The sequence below is a fragment of the Anguilla rostrata genome, chromosome 12, assembly GCF_018555375.3.
Source record: "Anguilla rostrata isolate EN2019 chromosome 12, ASM1855537v3, whole genome shotgun sequence".
Classification (NCBI taxonomy): Eukaryota; Metazoa; Chordata; class Actinopteri; order Anguilliformes; family Anguillidae; genus Anguilla; species Anguilla rostrata.
In genome coordinates, this window is record NC_057944.1 from 28,200,310 (window position 1) to 28,219,322 (window position 19,013).

Here is a 19,013-nt window from a genome sequence, read left to right on the forward strand (position 1 = left end):
ATCTCAATTTATAAAATAACTGTTCAAGTTTTTAAATAATGTATATTCATTTGATGCATGATACAATATTATATTCATTTGATTTATGCTACAATATTATATTCATTTGAAGCACGATACAACATTGTAACAAGGAAGCCTGAACTGTCGGTATTGTATCGTAACCATATTCCCATTGGCCATTTCAGACATCCTTATTTCGACAGTGATTGGACAGAACCAGTGTCCATCGCGAAATACTGAACTTCAATCCCAAATAACAGTAATCGGACTGTAAAGTTTATTTTTCACTCATGTGAGTTATTTTTTCCAATTCGAAAGAAAAACTCCTTTCAAAATCGAGGTTCAAAAAGACATTTATATTATTATTTTTTTTAAATAAAACGATAAATAATCTGTGCTGAGTATGGGCTCAAACAACTCCACCCTATCAAAAATACCAAACGTGGGTGACTTGATGCAAGAAACAGGCTGTAAGTTGATGTTTTTGCTATTTCTCTAAATGGTCGATACGTTTGTTCATACATCTCTTATAATATCGTGCGTGCCTCGATGAGCAGCGTATGTGTGCATATGTGGCTGATTATCGCTTCGCTGCCTTGGACATTGATTTTTTTTAGCAGCTGGGTGCTTTTTAATGGCTGTTCATGCTCTATAATGCTACGTAGCTGGTTAGTGTGAACTAGCTGGCAAACCAGCTTGCATGATAAGAAACCGTTTATTTTGTTAACGGGCTGATGATATCGTCCATATTGTTCCAAATTGAGATTATGTTTTAATGTCACTATCGTTTTAAGGCTTGGCACATTAGCATGCAACTTGCCAGAGAAGGTGCCAGCCCCGCACTGTCACTGAAACCACTGACCGAACGATGTCCCGCTCACAATAAAATAGAACAGTTCAACATTTTATCTTTTTTTTAAATTTTACAGCATGCACCGACCCGTCACTGCGACGACGAAATTAGATTATAATTAGGATATTGGTGATGTCCACTGTGTTATTTGTTTTTGCAGTTACCCCTGCACATATCGTACGTCTGTACGATCGCTTCGAGACTCTGGACAGAGATAAGAAAGGTTACCTGAGGTAAGACAGACACATAAAGTTAACATAAAGGTGTCTGTGGTGGCAAGGTACTGGTCTTTTTTTTATTCAATTAGGCCTACCGTTGTGGAACGGTGTTTAACAATAGATATGACTTCTGGTGCTTAAAAAAAGATCTGTTTCACCCCACCTTTCTGTTATTTCCCTAGTCTTAAAGTTTTTTGCATCCATTAAGGAGCTTCTGTTTCACTCAACTTTTCTGTTATTTCCCTAGTCTTAAAGATTTTGGATCTATTAAGGAGCTGGCATTGAACCCAATAGGAGATCGCATAATTGGAGCATTCTTCACTCCAGGGTAGGTCGACCACTTGGTATTCCTGTTTGGTGTTTGGTACAGATGCCTGCATTAGGCTCAATCTTTCTTTCCCTTTCTTCTTGAGAAGAAGATTGAACATTGGTCTTCTTGACAAGAAGATCTACTGAACATTTCATGGCCGGATGCTGCCGCCACCATGCCTGAAGGTCGGGCTGGTTTTTACATGGCTGCGGTTGGTGCAAAAGATAGTGCTTTATTTTCAGTGCAATCATCTTCCAGAAGGTTCACCTGACTTCTGGCCTGACTTAATATGGGACATTCTCAGAAGTGGCTTCCATCTAGCCACTCTCCCAAAGGGGCCAAATATGTGCAGTCCTGAAGAGATTGTTGATATCAGGATGGTTTCTCCCCTCTCAGCCAAATGGCTCTGCACCCGTGTCATTGTTCTAGCTGGCTTTTAGCCTTCTTGTCTGGCCTTTGCATCTGATTACTTAGTTGGCCATATTTCTCAATTTTTTTTAACTTAATGGTGCTACTAGGGAGGTTCAAAGCTTTGCACTCATGCTGTGGACAGGTTGAGGCAGGGTGGAAGCAAGGGCACATAGATGCATGGCGACATGCTACAGGATGTGATATCTCTGGCAGACAGGAAACTGTGGACTTCCACTCCTTCGTGAGGATTCTAGCTCACTTCCGACCCGTGGACAAGAACCAGCCCAGGGACCCGAACACTCTAGAGGCCATCAACAGCCGGACAAGCAAGCTCAGATGTAAGTAGGGGTGACGGAACGTGGTGGGACACCATAGAGTTATGGGAGTGTGTTCTCTCTGTCAACCCCACTGGCTCACATTAAGTCCAGGAAGTGAGTAGCCGCCGCAGAGCCGCCTAGCCCTCTGTCGGTATTAGACTTTTCATCTGTTTTCCTCAAAACCTTAAACACGTTTAATTTTTAGGGTGAAAAATTTATGGAAATGAACTGACAATATGTTAAAAATAAAAGAAATAAAATATATTATCAAGATATTACAGTTAGCAATATGTGGGGGCATATATAAATCATTTCTTTAACCCTTTGAAGACTTTAAAAAAGTGTTATTTTAAGTCAGTACTAGAACTCCATCGCTTTCAGTTGCCAGTAGGGATTGTTTCATCAGCTTTAGAATGTTCAGTTAAGAACATTCTACTTATATATCCCTCATCTTACACCTTAAAGGGTTCAAAATGTTTGTGGCATGTTTGTCATTCTGTTTCAATAATGTATATTTACAATATATTGAAGTCGAGCTGGTTTAAATTTCCACAGTATAAGTGCAATACTATGGAAATCCCAGCCACTGTGAGTTCAGTTACATCGGCATTTGTTTTCTCAGAACACTTTGTCCCTCATAAATTGGTTACTGTATAACGACGGACCATTAAATGGGAGTGAAATAGGTCTTAGAAGGCTGGAGTTGTTCAAGCTATCAAAATCAAAAGGAGAGATATTTGGAAACCTTGTGATAAACTGACATGTATTTGCTTTTACACATACAGAATATGATGACAAAAACCCGTTAGCTTGAGTCAAAATAAACTAAAAGTAGTAATCCAGTGCCAGATAAAACGAGACGTAGAGCTTATGTTAGATAGCAGACTATGACTGGCAGCCCAGTAGGGCGACCAGGATGTTGCTTGACGGAGGAAGGGTTTCGGTCTGCCAGTATGACAGCATCTCCTTGTGCCCGCTGTCCCCCCGTTTGTGGACCGCAGAGTGATATGAAGCTGTGCAAACATTAGGTGCTTTGGAGGAGAGCGCATGCTTCTGCACCTTCGACCGCAATGGAGACAGGAGAGTTGAGCGCCGATGAACACGATGGAGCATTCCTAACGCTGAGAACAAGAGAAACTTAAAAACAAATTTCCTGTATTCTTTCTTGTATTTTTTTTAAAGTTAGCTAGCTAGCTAGAATTTTTTTTTTTTTTACAAATGTCCAATGTAACATTATTAATTTAGAAAGAAGGTCATTGTAAAGTCTTAGAATTTTGCATCAGAAATGATGTAGGAGTCCTGTCTACTCTCCAGTTGCCTTTCAGTTGTATGACCAAGACAAGGATGGCAAGATCTCCCGGGGTGAGCTTTTACAGGTGAGCACTAACCCTGTCCTCTTACAGTAGAAAGGCTGTTAGCTAGCTAACAGCTACAAGAAATATTTGGAGGCTTTGATTTCTGCCCAAGTAGGTGCTAATAAAGTACTGTGCCCAATGTTTTGTACACATGCCACATTTGCTGTTCTATTATTTCATATATGCTCAATTATGCAAATAGAAATTTGTTGTGCATCAAAATTTCCAGAAATATGTCATGCTTAAATTGGTTTTGTTTTTTTCACCTTGCAATTCATTCAACAAAATGTTCGGTTTGACCAGGAGTGCCCAAACATTTGCATTCACATTACCACTCTATAATGTTAATCAGGACTTTGTAGCATGTAAAAAGGTTGGGGATGCAAGTTTGGCTTGATTTCTTTGGCCAGTTCAAGGGATACTTATGAGTTAATGGAGGTAGAGCTGGGGTGTGATTGACAGGTGCTGCGCATGATGATGGAGATGCAGGTCACAGAGGAACAGCTGGAGAGCATCGTTGACCGAACCATCATGGAGGCTGATCTGGATGGGGATGACGCTATCTCCTTCGATGAGTTTCGGAAGGTATCCTCGCTTGATTATCTTAGCCCCATTTATGCCATTCATGCTATTTCCAGTAACATATCAGCATTTTTTTTACACAATTCAGTTGGGTGGGAATGGGCCACACAATGTGAAATCCTGGCTACCATTTTGGCACCTAGTTAAAGAGTTAAAATTCTGTCATTAAGGAGGTCTTTCTGTGGTTTCTCTACTACCTTTGCTGCACTGGTATGTCCCATGGTCTGGAATTGAGTTCTGACTGCAGTAGTGGTGATTACAGCTGACAAATTTAGATTAAAAATTGGATTCTTTAAATGGAGGGGGGGGGGAATCTAAAGAAAATCTGAAGTATTCCATGTTTTAAAATGTTACCGCTTTCTAAAAGGCCCTGTTCTTTTTCACTAGTACACAGACAGTCAGATTTTGAATTGAAAAAACAAAAAAAGTTGAATGTTCTGCAGCAAGAGATGATGTTTGAAAAGAAAGCACCACTACCAGTTCAGCAGAATCCTCTGGTGTGCTGGATAACCTGAGACTGAGGGAGGTTCCGCTCTGAACAGCTTACACTGAAATTCCTGAGCATTCTGGGCACCTCGGCTGAAGTGGAGTGTGTTTAATTGCCAGCAGGGAGCTTTGTATCATCTTGTGTTTTTGGCAGATAATCTGACAAGATGGTGCTAATACAGGTCGCTAAACTGAAGCAGAACTATTTTCCATTACTTCTTCATGAGAACGTAGCCTATTTTGTTCCCCAGGTCATTCTTTCAGAATGAGAATGTGGCCATTAGTGTAAAATAAGGGTTTAATTGTTGGGATAACATACTGTACGTTATCTAAACTGTAGATACATGATCTAGGCTAGTTTTTATATTATGATGTGATAGTTTTATATCATTCTGTTTTGCTTACTTCTGGTCATTGTTTCAAATGATAATGATTCAATTGATTGACCTGTAGTAAATACTGATTTAAAAATATTAAATATTTGAATGTACTTTAAAGTGGTATTTTTGTAATATTTTTGTAATTTTTTTGGGCATTTCACAGCCCTAGCGTTGGCTGTGGCCAGCTGCCCTGTGGAGCGGCATTAAACTGGCTGAAGTGTTGACCAGGGAGGGGAGGTTGGCAGTGTTTTTTTCCCCACTTCATTGCAGACGAGGGCTCCTATGGTTGCACAGGTGACAGTCAGCCTGCTCCAGCTGTGTAAGATTGAAGAGCGAATGAGTTTGTGACTGGCAGTTTGTCCAGCTTTGGTCACCGAGTGTAAATCGAGTTTGTGTCTCACTGTGCCAGTGTTTCAGCTCCAGGATTTCTGTGAACTTTGCCTCTGATTGTAGGGGGGAAACTAAACTCTTACAGCTGTATTTGTAATCCATTCGTACATAGATACAAGAAATTCCTAGTATGATTAGCAGTTTAAACATTGCCAGCCATCCAGTAACATTGCCAGCTATAGCAGTTGTGTGCTTTTTATGGACCTGTATTTACAAGCACTGTTGCTAATCCATTGGCTAGGAAAGTATGATGAATGCGCTTTTCCGGACTCTGTGGGAGGAAGACGTTTTGTGTTTTTGCGTCAACTACAGCAAATGCAGTTCAGTTAGGTGTAACATAAACACAGCTGGTTTAAGAAGTGCCTGAGATCTTACAAGCTGAAGGCTCGCTTGAATTTTCAACAAATCCCTTTTCACTGGAAACGTCCATTATTGCGTATTGTTCTTCCTGTGAGTCCCATGGTCCTGTGATTGTAAATCATGTGAGTCAGTTGAATAATGGGTGTTTTGGAAGTGTCACACATCATACACAGTTGTATATTAGCACTTACACATACACATAAATATAAATATATACAGTAAAAGATATATAAAATCAATGTAGGTGTTCAAATCACTACAAGAACTTTAGCACATTTTTTAAAAATGGTTTTCAGCTCAAGTTGTTGTTCCTCGAAAGGTCACTTAATGTCATTTGCCATGAAATACACGTCTGATGTAATATGTGTAATGTCCTATGTATATGAACTAACAGCTGCACCCTCTCTCTCTGTGTCCCGACAGTCCTTGGAGAAAGTGAACATTGACCATAAGATGAGCATTCGCTTCATGCGCTAGAGCAGCGACTCACAGGATCCTGAGAGGCTAACTGGCCTTCATTTTCCAGAGAGCTGAAGGAACTACAGTACCGCCATTCTAAAAAAGGGATATTTTTCAACTGGAATCTTTATCTGCAGTAAGCTCAAAGTGCCTGACACGTACATGCTGCTTTACTGAATATATAATATTATGTTTACCATGTTTACTACAGTTACTGTTTTCTAAATATGTAATTGAATATTTAAGTATATTCGTGCAGTATTGAATGAAGAATGTCAGAGGACTAAATTTGGCACTTTAAGTGTCACTTATTTTGTGAAAACAGTGAAATTTTAAAAGTAGCTGTAAGTTTCTAGAAATCCTTGTGAAGGAATAAACACTACTGAGTCCATATTTATTCAGGTGATCCCCCATAACGCCTGTCACTGAGTTTCCATTACTGGGAATTTATGCAACTAGAACATTGATTCCAAATAACCTGTGGGTGTTCCAAATGAAAGGACTTAACTGATGAAAAACAGCTACACTTAAAGTGTCAATCCTAAATTTTTTCATATTAAAAAAATACCATATTTGATACTTCTACACAATGTCATTTTTGTAGCAATATCGATTCAACGTGTTATGTTGTATAATTGCTCCTCTATATATTTTCTGTATAATCCCGCCAAATATTCAAAGGTGACGCACGCAGAAGAACGTGCTTGCCGAATGAGAGTGGAAGCGCCTAAAATCCAAAAAGTCTTTAAAATTAGGTTTGATATGTTGCTCTATATTACCGTGTCGGAGGACACTGTTGGCAGCCTTTAGGGAGTGTTCTTTTTCTAAAATACCAAATCCCAGCTGCAGCCTTGCGGTCTGTCTGTACAATGGATCCTTTATAAAGTTTCTGTCTGTGAACTTTAGTTTGTAGAATGCATATTTTGCTATGACTCGAAAAAAAGAAACATCGCTACTATAATTGTAACAATTGCACAAATGTACACATCCTATCCTAATGAAAGGGTTTTGTAAAATTTAGCATTTAATGCTTTGCGTTGATCAATTTTCATACCACGTTTCATACAAGTATGTGAATTGTGTTATATTTCCTAAAATCTGTAACAGTGCACTGTATGTGAAATAATGTGTGTGTGTGGAATGACAGTAGTCGTTTTTTGACTCATTAAATATTTGTGCTCTACCAAAGTAAGAAGTTTTTTATTTTAATAAAAAATAAGCTGCAAGTACCCTATTCTCACAAAGACCAGTTATATGTCACCCCTGTGCTACAGAAATATACAGTACAGAAAATGAACAGCAGTATGGTTTAATTGAGAATTAAAATATGTTGTCATCCTTGGATGTCACCCATCATTCAGTTATTTTACAGTTTTAATTTATTAGGGTAGTGAATTGAAAGAGTGTAACCCCAACACTACACTTCCTTTACTTTGATATTCTCTGTGTGGTAAGAATTATTGAGTTTGACTTAATATGCAGTTGCAGACCTCTGTAAGTTACTGGACTGTTAAAAAACGATGTCTTTGGCAGAAATAAATGTCCTAAATTTGATTAAAAATGGTATCCTGGAGCAATTAAGTATTATTGTAAATATAGCAAGCTCATGCTCCAGATCAGTGGGATCAAAGTAATGTTCAATCACATCTTTAGAACAATGTTCACCATTACACGCAACCACCATCTCTGAAGTCTGAGGTAACATCTCAATTTGACCACTAGGGGGGAGGGAAGGTCCTAAAATGCATTTTGTGAAAACAATGGGATGTCTGTGTGAGCAGGCTGTGTGGAATCTAATGGCAGCTGAAATGTTTCACGTGACTGCATTGCATTGCATCTCAGTTCTTCCATGACTGGAAGTGTCATGTTTCAGCCATGCTACACTAAAGGACGACTCCCACCACACACAAACAATAGCACGCTTCTCTGCACTTTGCTTTTGATTAATCGAAGAAAAAACAAGCAGGTTGGGAAGATCGACCTGGATATCAGGAAGGAGGAGTTTGAGTAGGAGTTCATTTTAACATGTTTTATTTCACCAATACAAACAGTGAAAATTACACAGAGAGGCCACACAGTGGTTTGTGTTATGAAGTCAGGCAGGTTTTTCTTTTTTCTTTTTGCCTACTTATGCTTGGGGAGGCAGGCAGTAAGAAGAGAGTACAAGGAGTATGCTGTTCCTAAAAGCAATAAATACACATACAAAAAAACAAGTCATCATATGAGTGTATGAGCATATGAGTTCTGAGCTCTTAAATGAAATACAGTGTAGTTACGGCGGTGATCCCCACCTGCAATGGTGATCGTCATGGTGAAGCGGTAAAGAAGGACATCAACAGTCCCTCCCTTGACGTGAACAGGCAGGCCGTTGTCCGCCTGAAACCATAGAAAGAAGGACGCACAGTTATTAACCCTTAACCGCACAGCCCAACGTTGCTCTAATGGCTCAGGCCCAAAACCTGCGGCCTGTCGAACCTTCATCCATGCTGAAGGCGCTGAACAGTGCAAGATAGTTTTTCGACATGTTTCTCATTTACACACCTGAGGTGCCACAGAACAGAAGATTATGTATTTTAATTTGACACACTATAAGTGTCTGGGATGTCATGAACATGTTGCAGTGACGTTGCACAAGCACATTATGAGAATATGAAAAAGAAGGAATTACCAGTGCAGAGCTCATTCAGTGGCCAAACAAGGTTTGTCCTGGAGAGCACAGTGGCAGTGCACTTATTAGTCACCGCATACTGTACATTCCACTTGCCTGGAATAACCTCTGGTGCTCTGGTACCTTGTTCCTCATCTGCCTGGTCGTCGTGCTGAAGGCACGGACCGCGAGCTGCTGAAGGTTCTGGAAACAGGGACAGAATTTGGCGCAGGTGGAAAATCAGACCTTTCCACAAGCAATGGGAGAATGGAGTAACGCAAGCTCTGTAATGCGTGGAGCTACGGAACGCTGTCAAGTTATATGTTTGGACCAATCAAAAGGTTTTGCCCTCTAACGAAATACACATATTGGCTCCAACCAGTGAGCTCATAGTAGCATATCGTACCTCTTTCTATTGTTGGTGTCATGAAGCCTCATTCTCCCACAACTACTTTCAACTGCTCTATCTGATAAGGTGAATGATTTACAAGGAATTAAATAAGTGGGAGGTCGATAAAACAAAGTCCCTTGGAAGTCCTTAAGTCCACCCCAGTTTCTAAACCATGCGGTTCACCCAGACCACCTGGCAATGTGCCCTCAAGCCTCTCCTTTATAATGGAGGTCCTCAGGCAGAAGAAGCTGTTAGGAGCAGTGTGTGTGTGCTGTGCCTAAATGAGCTGTGTTCCCTGTAAATCAAGTGGTATATATGAATATTTATAGTTATATTAACTCCCATTCCAACGCAACCAAGCTAAACCACTCCTGGTAATATCAATCTGATGGTTAGATAAATTAAGAGGATATGCACACCTCTTTACATATGAAGTAATTCCATACAAATAAAACAATGAGTACAGTTTAATATCATAATGTAGCTTAAATTTATTATGATATCGTCCTCTGATGTAACATTACCTTTTTTTCCCACTTTCTACTGGTAATCCGCTAAAGCATTTCATAGTCATGTTCTGACCTACCAAGGTGAAGGCCTGTGACAAATATCAGATTTCAAAATAACCACCAAACCCAGTCCTTGCTACAGGCCACGGTCACAGAGAGTGTGACCCACACAGAGACTGGAATGTCAGGAAGCTCTGCGCATGAATGCCCCTGCTGTCATTGCCCCAGTAGGCATGAAGTACTCCTTCACCTGAAATACCCCACAAAACCAAACAGACCAGCAAAGAAAGAAATGTAAGCAGTGTATGAGCACTATTGGATTGGCTATCAGTTTTTTTTTTAAGAAGGGGGGGGGGGGAGTTGAGCACCTGCGTCAAAGAGCACTTTCACTTCTTTCAAAAATAGAAAATAAACTTCCCCTGTTGAGGGGAATAAAAGGAGCGAACTTCATCTCAGTTCCCCTTCACTAAAGTGTCTGGGGTCAGCTCATTATTCATTTCTTTTTTTGGGGGGGTGGGGGGGATCAAGGGTATAGGGTAGGAGATTTTAAATTATTAGGCACAGTCCAGCCTTTTAGTAGTTTCTTAGTTCTAACAGTTTTCTGAACCATTAGTTGTTATTTTAGCCATTCTTGGCATCACTACTGTGTATATACTGTATATATACTCACAATTACACAATCAATCCTCACTGTTGAATCAAAGTTCACCACCCACTCCAACCAATAACTAGTTTTTTGTTGGTCATACAATTCTCTATATATAGAAGCTATTCATTCCACATTTGTTTCTGAACTATATTGTTAACAGAGATATGATATCAATAAAACATACAGTTCAAAACAATGCCCCTGTAAATCCCAGACAACAGCTGAGTGAAACAAGCTATCCCAATTAACTTCGATATTTTGGTCTGCATTGTGTGTTTACTTGGATGCTGGCACTAAAGTTTATATGATCTTTCATTCTTGTTTGTCAAGGTCAAATTGGGACAGAAAGCCAATATGGGCAGAATGAAAACACCCACCAGCCAATGAGTACTACTCTGTTCACTGAACTATCAAATCATATTACTCGGTCTACAGGGGAGGAGGGAGGGACTGATCCTTGTGTCATCTGAAGGGGTTAGCTTACCACCAGCCACCATCTTGGCTGCAACTGTCAAAACTAAATGTAGAAACATCTCGATGTTTTATCTTGATATGGGAGTTGTGACATGCTCTCACTAAAACATTATACTTGTAACACAGGAAGTACAGATGAAATGAAAGCATACCCACAATGTGATCAAATATTTCTGCTGTATTTCCTTATTTAGGTGCACTTTTAAGGACATGTTTGCAATTCCTGCCTAGACAAAATACCATCTCCAATAAGTGAGGTTATGCTGTGAATAGCCTGTGCATTGGAGACCAAAAATATGCCAAAATGGTAGCCGGAACAAACTATGATACAAGTAAAGGCCTTCATTCAGGAGCGGACATTTGCAAGGACAACCATTTCTGGTTCAGAATCCAGGAACAGTGAACACTAAAATCTGTTGGAATGCATAACACATCCGACCTTCCAGCAAACAATAAAAAGCCTGTGACCTGCTTTCCTATATCATGACATTCCAAAACCCTACCATCTGTTTTCATAATCATAAACATCTGTGAACATCTATCAACCATTTTGACAAGTAAAACTCGCCCATAGTGTCAAATAAGGACAGAGCGATTCGGTCTATATTTTATCTACACACGTCATGTCAGGCAAATGAAAGTCCTTAGTACACACAGAAAAGTACAGGAATTCACACCAGGGAGTTACCCTCATTTTCAACCATGCTAGTGGTCTTATGGCTGCCCTTGTCTGATACCCTGCTTACGATCTGTAGCGAGGAAAATGTAGTGTAAGTGTAAGAAATGTTCAGCTTTTACCTGTAAGTGTCTCATACTGTGTGTCGCCCTGTGCAGAGCCTCTGGCTGCTTCTCTGATCATGGCCCTGGAAAGGGCAGGCACAGATATTGCAGCACTTCTGAACTGGAGCCAAAGTATGGTCTGCAGGAGAGAACAAACTCTGCCTCTCAGCTGAACAAGCATCTCTGCATTTCTGGACAACGCAGAGTGATTATCAAACGTGTTATGACGCCAAGTGTAACTCAAAATATAGCTTTACTCCACTATACAATAGTTTATGTAGTATGAATTACCGTGAATGGGATCAGTATAACAGTAAGAGAAACAGAAAACTAGCCTGAATTAGCTTTCTCCACCACAATAATATCAGAATGTCTGTTTCACCAACTTTGTAAAGCACTGAACAATATTCAGGTATTCTTTTTCACAACAAAACACTGTATTAGGTCTTGACCAGCAATATAGAGAGAAGGTACATTTCTTTTGTCCAGGCATTTTCAAACAATCAGTCAGACAGGAAATGGATTTTTGGAGGGAAAGAGGTAATATCATGTAATGTGAGAAAACCACTTGCATCACACTCTCCCATGGCATCCCTCGAGGTTGGATGCTAGGCCCGCTCCTATTTATCCTCTACACACTTACCCTCATTCACATCCAATTCCACTCCTACGCTGACAACTCCTAGCTCTACATTGTCACTAAAGCCTTTTCAAAAAATTGTATGAAATAATAATAACAATAATAACAATGATAATAATAATAATAATAATAATGTGGAATTGAAACTCAGTTTTTTTCAGTTTGGTGAAAAGCAGAACTAATTGTACTTTCGGCTCAGTCATTTCATCAACCCAGTTAAAAAGTGTGGTGGTTTCCTGCATTAGAACAGACACCTGAGCCGTGGTAGACAGGATTCACTGAGCTCTGTACGTTTGCACGGGTGAGTAGCAATACTTATGTTCACCTCCGTGTTTCCTACCTGTTAATTTGGCATGTATATAGATTTCACTACAAACATGAAATGTTTAAGTGCTGTTTCTCCAGGAAGTATGTATTTAAATGTATTTTCATTGTTGCAAGCTAAGCTAGATGGATGTTTAGTTACAAATGCGTATCACACACACCCACCACAGATAATATATGAATCATTATCATTAGTAAGGCTATCATTTTAAACATCTTGGCCATGTTCCGAGTAGAATACCAAGAAAGTATCATGTAACATACATTTTACATGTAATCGGCACTCATTTTGAAATGATTTTTTCCCTTTAAAATCAGTAGGTGTTGAAAAATTATCCCCAAATAAAATGTTTATTTGGACACCCAGAGAGCACACAAAGCCTTGCAAGGCTGGTTTATGCATTCTCAGTACATTCAACCATGATAGCCTGTCTTGTGTGTGCCCTGTGCATCTAACTATATCTAACAAAGAAGTCTGTGCATACATACACACAGGTCTGACATGGCTGCACCTTTGCTGTTGGTTGCCATCCTGCTCAGTGGGCCTGCCCTCACCTGCCAATGCACCAATGATCTTTTCCAGATTGAGAAACCGTAAGGTCATCCGCCACTCTATGTGGATTTCCACATTTGGCCTAGAACCTTTTGGCATTCAGTACAATGGGAACAGGTGGACTGACACGACAAAAGTTTCTTAGTAATGAGTATGATGAGTAATTGTGTATCAGTAGAAATGCTTGTGTATCTACTATTTCATATACTGTATGCACAATAATGGTCATATATCGCTGTGTTTGGTTTTGTATTAACAGCATAAAAGAACAATATGAAGACCAAACATTTCAGTATTAATAAATGGACCAGTATTGTGCTTTGGTAGCTCTGGTACAGTAGACATCACACTTGTAGATAAATGGCAATGTCCATTGGGGTGCAGATGGAGATGGGACAGTCATGGGAAATTATATGGAGCAATATCTGAGGTCAGAATTCCCCGTAAACAGAGCTATGCAAGGTCTAAGGCATCATTTATTCTCTATTTAAAACAATAGCACTACGTTTACAGTAAATAAAATAAAAAACACATTTATTTCATTGTTGGTTTAGCTGGTTACTATTATAGCATGGGGAACTCACAAACAATTCACTAGCAACATTTTTTGTGTATCCCAGCAATGTCAGATCTCATTCTATTATGCGTTATATAATCACAGCACCTGCTAAAACAAATTAAGACTTGAGTTTTTATGATGACAACATTTGTGATTCCTATCCGTTCAAAATAGCTTGCGTACTGTACAGTGGGCCGCTGTTTCACACAGTGGAGTATTTCCTTTTAAGTGTGCGATAAAGCCATGATAAATCAGGTAGCTCTGCCCCTGAGCTGCTTGCTGCTTCAACAGTGATGAGCAGGAGAATTCTTGGTGCAAGAATGTATTTATAAGTTAGTTGAAACTGTGAGCATTCAACAGATGGCGTCAGTGGTCAGTCCTCATTTCTCTGAGGTACTTTCTGTTCCCTTCCTGCAGGTTCTGTGCCTGGGATTGCATAACGTTTGCCCTGATGTGGCCTGGAGCGTTCTGTGTGGTGAGTCAAATATTGCGCCAGCTGTTTTCAGTAAAGAGATAGAGAGCCAGAAACAAGCTGTTGTTTGGCAAAGCTTTTATCTGAGTAACCGATCTGTGTAGTGTGTGCACGGCTTATGTAACCAATACCTTAGGTGCACTGGGAAGAGTAATGCTGTTCTGTAGAGAACAAATTCTCTAAAGCTTGAACATCAAGATGGAGTATGACCTGCTGCTACACCAAGAAAAAGTTTTGCTTTTCCCTAATATACGATGATGTGAAGAGGAAAGTACACCCTCTCTCAATTCCATGGTTTTACATATTAGGACAAAACGAACCCTTATCTAGACCTCCCAAAGTCCTAACAGTAAATAACCATAACCAGATAACCTTAACCTTCATAAAATTATTTATATTTAATGACAACCACATTGACAGCATGATCAGTAAATTACAATATCTCAAGCCATTTCTCTTTCATGTTCCAATGTGTGGATTGGCCCCTGTGGTCTGGTATTACATTCAGACCATGGCTGCCAGTGCCACGTGTGGCTGGCTGTCAAACAGGGGGATGTATATGCAGGTAATTACACGTCAAACGTAACCGTGATAGGGTGGATATTTAAGACGTTTTGGCACCGTTGGCATTCCGTGCAGTTTTCCTGTTTAAACAGCATTTTCTGCCATGTTAACAGGTCAAAAATAACTGCGATAAGACATTTTGGAATGGTTGGCATTCAATATAATTACTGAGTTGTCTTTGCACTAGTTGATTTGGGAGTTTGTAATTACCGGGTTCTTTGCATTAGTTGATCTGAGAGGTTGTAATTATTGACTTGTCTTTGCTTAAGTTTGAAACTGTTATTGCGTGTATCTTCACATTAATTTACAGAATTGTGAATCTGTTCTACAGATTTGTGAAACCCCATTTATGGATGTGAAACCCCATTTACAGATCTGTGAAACCATTCTACATATTTGCGACTTCTGCTACAAAAATACCTCCACAGATGTATAATTAGCTGCATTGTTGACCAGGTTTGGAGGGATAAGAATAACCATGGCAAAATTGTTGTAAAAAAAGATAATTACCATAAGTAACCATAAAATATAGCAAAAACAAAATAAACAACAAAAAAAACTGCTGGTTTGGCCCTCATTCAGAAACCTGTCAAGGCCCTTTTTCTGTTTATTGAAACACCCCTACTTTATTGGACCGGCCTTTCCAATGAACTCTGCCCTTCCAATTAAAAAAATGTGTGCCAATTTTCAGGGCCTGAAGAAGTCACTGGAATGCAATATACCACAATACATCCAGAGCTGGACCATCCATGGACTGTGGTAAGCTACCACTGAACTGTACCTCAGAATTTCAGCTCCTTTTTCCCCAAAGTGCATCCTGGCTTGGGTGACTAAAATGTGGATTTGATAGTGGGGCACAATTGTAAGTTAAGACATCGGTTCCCATATCCCCGTCCTCTACGACCTGTCTTGTCTGCTTTTCTTCTTCTGATGCTTTGTGCAGTGAATTAGGAGAAGGACAGGTGGGTAGTAGGGAACGAGGAACGGAGAAGATAAGGAAAAACTGTTGGGATGCTGGCTCAGCGTTGTTTTCCATAGTTCTTAATGTCCCAGTCCACATTACAGGCATAAAAAGTTATGTCTATCATTCTCCTGTCAGCATGTCAGGACAAGTCTTGCTAGCTAGGGTGCCGATTTCTATTTACCTCTCATATAAGCAAATATGCAGTTTCATACATTTAAAAAAGAGAAAAAAATGTACACTTTGTATGGACCGTTCCTTCCTGATATTATATACAATCTAGAAGTTACTTTTACTTATGTAAATATCTGTATTTTTATTATTGTGAAATATTTAACATACTCATTCAGTATACAATACAAAATACCTTTACATTATTGTAAATAGAATATAAATATTTACAATTTAATAGAAGGTGCAGCATTGTATTTATCTCTTGACTAGACTACTCACTAGTTCATCAGTTCACAGGTACACTAAATTACCAAAAGTATCTGGACACCCCTTGGTCTGGGTCCATTTTTCATGGTTTTCACATCCAACACCTTTGGGATCAATTGGAAAGCCAACGGCAAGCCAGACCTAATCGCTCAATCAGTACCCAACCTCACTAATATTCTTCTGGCCTAATGGAAGCAAATCCCGGCAGCAATGCTCTAACATCTAGTATGAAGCCTTCACAGAAGAGTGGAGGGTGTTATAGCAGCAAAGGGTGGAACAACTCCATATTAATGCCCATAATTTTGGACAAGATGTTGGATGTCAGGTGTCCAAATGTAGTGTATATTCCTATATGTCACTGTTTATAACACTCTTTGATCGAGGCCCATGTATCAAGGAACCTGCTGCAGATGCTGGCCGATTTTCCCATCAGACCTTGAGGTGAGAATCATATAAGAACAGTTATAACTAAAGATAATTCTAAAGAGAAATAACTTCTCCTTTGGTGAAGATTGTGTTTGTGCATGTGTACAGTTTCAGTCAACAAAGCTGTAATGGCAGTAATTTTAAGGACGATAACATCAGTAGTCCCCCTTGATCCTCTACCAGGAACTTGAGCCTGAAATCTCTCATCTGTGGCCAACCCTGCTGAAGACCACATCCAACTTCACTTTTTGGTAGGTGTTTCCCCATAGCCTGCTGATCTCAATACATCTGATCCTGTTTAGTTGCAGTCATAATACGGAAATTCTGACTGGAACAGACTGGGGTCAGTCAAGTAGCTGAAATACTTTAGATCAGGGATCTCAAACTCAAATCCTGGAGGGCTTGTGTGTCTGCTGGTTTTTAATGTGTTCCTGCATTCAAGCATTTCATTTAAGTCATTGATTGACTACGGAGTCTGTGCACATTGTTTCCAACGCCTAAATTGGCTAATGATTGAAAGGAAATCATAAAAACCAGAAGAGACTACAGCCCTCCAGGATTTGAGTTTTACACTCCTGTTTTCAATCTTTAAGAAAAAAAAAAGAAAAAGATCATGAATAATTTTCAACAAAAGGCATTACCAGCAAAAACTGTAGTATCGTGTGAAATTAGAATTTCTGCTCTGAATAATAGTGAAGATGAATGCTTCTTTTACAACTGTCAGTAATTGGCAGTAACTTCAGTCCCAGCACACCTTCTTTCCTGCAGGAAGAACGAATGGATCAAGCACGGATCTTGTGCAGCCTGCGTGGAGGGTATGAACTCCCCGACCAGATACTTTCAGCGCACACTCAAACTACGAGGACACTTTGATATCGACCGGTGAGCCCCGAAGCACATGCTACCACGGCGATGGTCTCCACTACCTTCCAAACCCTTAATTAGCCAGAGGAATACTCCAGTAAATGTGGTTGGAATTTATGGACCTCTGTAAACCGGGGTGACTTGAATAAAGCAAGTGATTAGGCTGTGACAGTGTAGACCCTGTCGAGTGTAGTATAGTGCTGTATACACACTGCTGGTGAACCGGCAGCTACACTGCCACCTAATGAGCAGTCAGTGGACGCTACGTTTAGTTCACGATCCTGGTGAAGATGTTGCCTACTGAACTCTTGCCTTCTCTCTTAGAGCTTTGATGGATGCAGGCATCAAACCTTCCTGTAACAAAACTTACCAGGTGAGGTTCAAGTGTTTACAAGAGACACATCACAAGAGGGGGCTTAAAGCAGGCTTTGGGTTTGGGGTTGATCCCCTGTCACTCTTCCTGTTCTGCATTTAGTTTGAAGACCTCCACTCCGCTCTGGCCCCCATTATAGGGGACAAATACGAGATCCAGTGTCTGAAGGACGATGAGGTGAGCTTACCGCCATTTCAAACTCGGCCTCCAACTCTCCTCCTGACTCAATCAAACCATAGAAATTGTACCTAGTGTGCAGTAAGCATTTACACGGGGACACACTTTTTGTTGTTTTGCACATTGAATCCGAAGTGAAAGAATGATTATGAGGTTAAAGTGCAGCCTGTTAGCTTTAATAACAGGTGAACCATTTAGGAATTGCAGACTTTTTTATACACAGCAACTGGACAATTGACTGTTCAACTGTATGCTGTTCCATAATTAATACACATGTAAGCTCATAAAAGGTCTAAAAGGTACATTACTGGCTATAACCCATTTATATTTAGTTGGCTGTACAGACCTACTTTTCACTATGCCCTATTGAAGAAAGACCTATGCTATTGAAAGTCTTTCTTATAGATGTAGAAACTGCACAACTCAATGAAAGGTCCTGTCTGGCTTTAATTATTGTTACATTACGGGTGCAAACATGCACCTGAGGGGGCATGAATCCTTGAGGGCCAGCCAGCATTTTTGGTTAAGGTCTGGTTCCAGACCGTCACAGGTAAGTAGCAGTAACTGGCTAGTGACTGCTTTTGAAAACGAACCGTAACACTGTCCTCTGTACACGTAGGGTCGAGAACTACTGATCCAGGTGAAGATCAGCCTGTTCAGGAACTTCACTCTGGGGTGTCACAAAACTCCCCAAGCGGAGCCGACCGATGCCCGAACGGCCTGGAAAGCCTCCGAGGGGCACCCCTGCCCCAAGGACACCCCTGTGTTCTACTTTCCCATTAGTTATGAGCACCCCCATGACCCCTGTGACTGAGGGCACTCCTGCCCCAGTGGAGGCCCTGCATACAGAATACTGCAGAAAGCAGGCTCGCTCTGAAGGGTGTGTCTCCAAGCTGGCAGTGGATGGGTATGATTATGATGTCAAGATTCTCAGACTGTAGACCAATTTGAGGACAACTCAATATACAACCAATACTGTGCACCATTAACTTTTCAAACAAAAAATGTATCCTACAATTGCGACTGAGAAATGTGTGTGTTCATATAATAAAATAACCTTGTATCTCTTAAAAGTGTATGCTGTA

The 19,013-nt window shown here is 40.2% G+C and overlaps 3 protein-coding genes across 5 annotated transcripts; 2 read left to right on the forward strand and 1 right to left on the reverse strand.

Annotated features, from left to right (window-relative positions):
• Nucleotides 1-202: 202 nt before the first annotated feature.
• chp2 (calcineurin-like EF-hand protein 2) lies at nucleotides 203-7,480 on the forward strand. 2 transcript variants are annotated; one of them, XR_010324685.1, is made up of 8 exons: nucleotides 203-473; nucleotides 1,017-1,089; nucleotides 1,322-1,402; nucleotides 2,009-2,133; nucleotides 3,427-3,488; nucleotides 3,930-4,052; nucleotides 6,089-6,324; nucleotides 6,384-7,480. XR_010324685.1 is itself a non-coding variant. In XM_064303473.1 (7 exons), exons 1-7 carry the CDS (start codon nucleotides 407-409, stop codon nucleotides 6,140-6,142), a joined length of 585 nt encoding a protein of 194 aa, XP_064159543.1. In that variant the 5' UTR covers nucleotides 203-406; the 3' UTR covers nucleotides 6,143-7,480. The 2 variants fall into 2 exon arrangements, 1 of the variants encoding a protein (XP_064159543.1); XM_064303473.1 differs by having other exon boundaries at nucleotides 6,089-7,480.
• Nucleotides 7,481-8,138: 658 nt separating this feature from the next.
• On the reverse strand, nucleotides 8,139-11,749 carry LOC135236879 (cytochrome c oxidase subunit 7A2, mitochondrial). The gene is made up of 4 exons (XM_064303474.1): nucleotides 11,593-11,749; nucleotides 8,889-8,975; nucleotides 8,416-8,500; nucleotides 8,139-8,304 (listed from the first exon to the last, which is right to left on the reverse strand). The coding sequence occupies exons 1-4, from the start codon at nucleotides 11,605-11,607 to the stop codon at nucleotides 8,249-8,251; spliced, it is 243 nt and encodes an 80-aa protein (XP_064159544.1). The 5' UTR covers nucleotides 11,608-11,749; the 3' UTR covers nucleotides 8,139-8,248.
• A 616-nt stretch (nucleotides 11,750-12,365) lies between these two features.
• Nucleotides 12,366-19,001, forward strand: rnaset2l (ribonuclease T2, like). Of its 2 annotated transcripts, none has more exons than XM_064303471.1 (10): nucleotides 12,366-12,515; nucleotides 13,034-13,132; nucleotides 14,068-14,125; nucleotides 15,378-15,445; nucleotides 16,472-16,529; nucleotides 16,698-16,765; nucleotides 17,283-17,396; nucleotides 17,703-17,751; nucleotides 17,854-17,928; nucleotides 18,548-19,001. In XM_064303471.1, exons 2-10 carry the CDS (start codon nucleotides 13,041-13,043, stop codon nucleotides 18,740-18,742), a joined length of 777 nt encoding a protein of 258 aa, XP_064159541.1. In that variant the 5' UTR covers nucleotides 12,366-12,515; nucleotides 13,034-13,040; the 3' UTR covers nucleotides 18,743-19,001. The 2 variants fall into 2 exon arrangements, with proteins under 2 accessions (XP_064159541.1, XP_064159542.1); XM_064303472.1 differs by having other exon boundaries at nucleotides 12,478-12,501.
• The last annotated feature ends 12 nt before the right edge of the window (nucleotides 19,002-19,013 follow it).

Coding starts and splice junctions, on each gene's coding strand:
- rnaset2l (XM_064303471.1), top strand. CDS start 13,041: ATGGCTGCACCTTTGCTGTTGGTTGCCATCCTGCTCAGTGGGCCTGCC. Junction 13,133..14,067: donor CTTTTCCAGATTGAGAAACC/GTAAGGTCATCC, acceptor CCCTTCCTGCAG/GTTCTGTGCCTGGGATTGCA. Junction 16,766..17,282: donor ACATCCAACTTCACTTTTTG/GTAGGTGTTTCC, acceptor TCTTTCCTGCAG/GAAGAACGAATGGATCAAGC.
- chp2 (XM_064303473.1), top strand. CDS start 407: ATGGGCTCAAACAACTCCACCCTATCAAAAATACCAAACGTGGGTGAC. Junction 474..1,016: donor CTTGATGCAAGAAACAGGCT/GTAAGTTGATGT, acceptor TTGTTTTTGCAG/TTACCCCTGCACATATCGTA. Junction 1,403..2,008: donor GGAGCATTCTTCACTCCAGG/GTAGGTCGACCA, acceptor TATCTCTGGCAG/ACAGGAAACTGTGGACTTCC.
- LOC135236879 (XM_064303474.1), bottom strand. Junction 8,501..8,888: donor AGCACCAGAGGTTATTCCAG/GCAAGTGGAATG, acceptor CTATGGTTTCAG/GCGGACAACGGCCTGCCTGT. Junction 8,305..8,415: donor CATGACGATCACCATTGCAG/GTGGGGATCACC, acceptor TATTGCTTTTAG/GAACAGCATACTCCTTGTAC.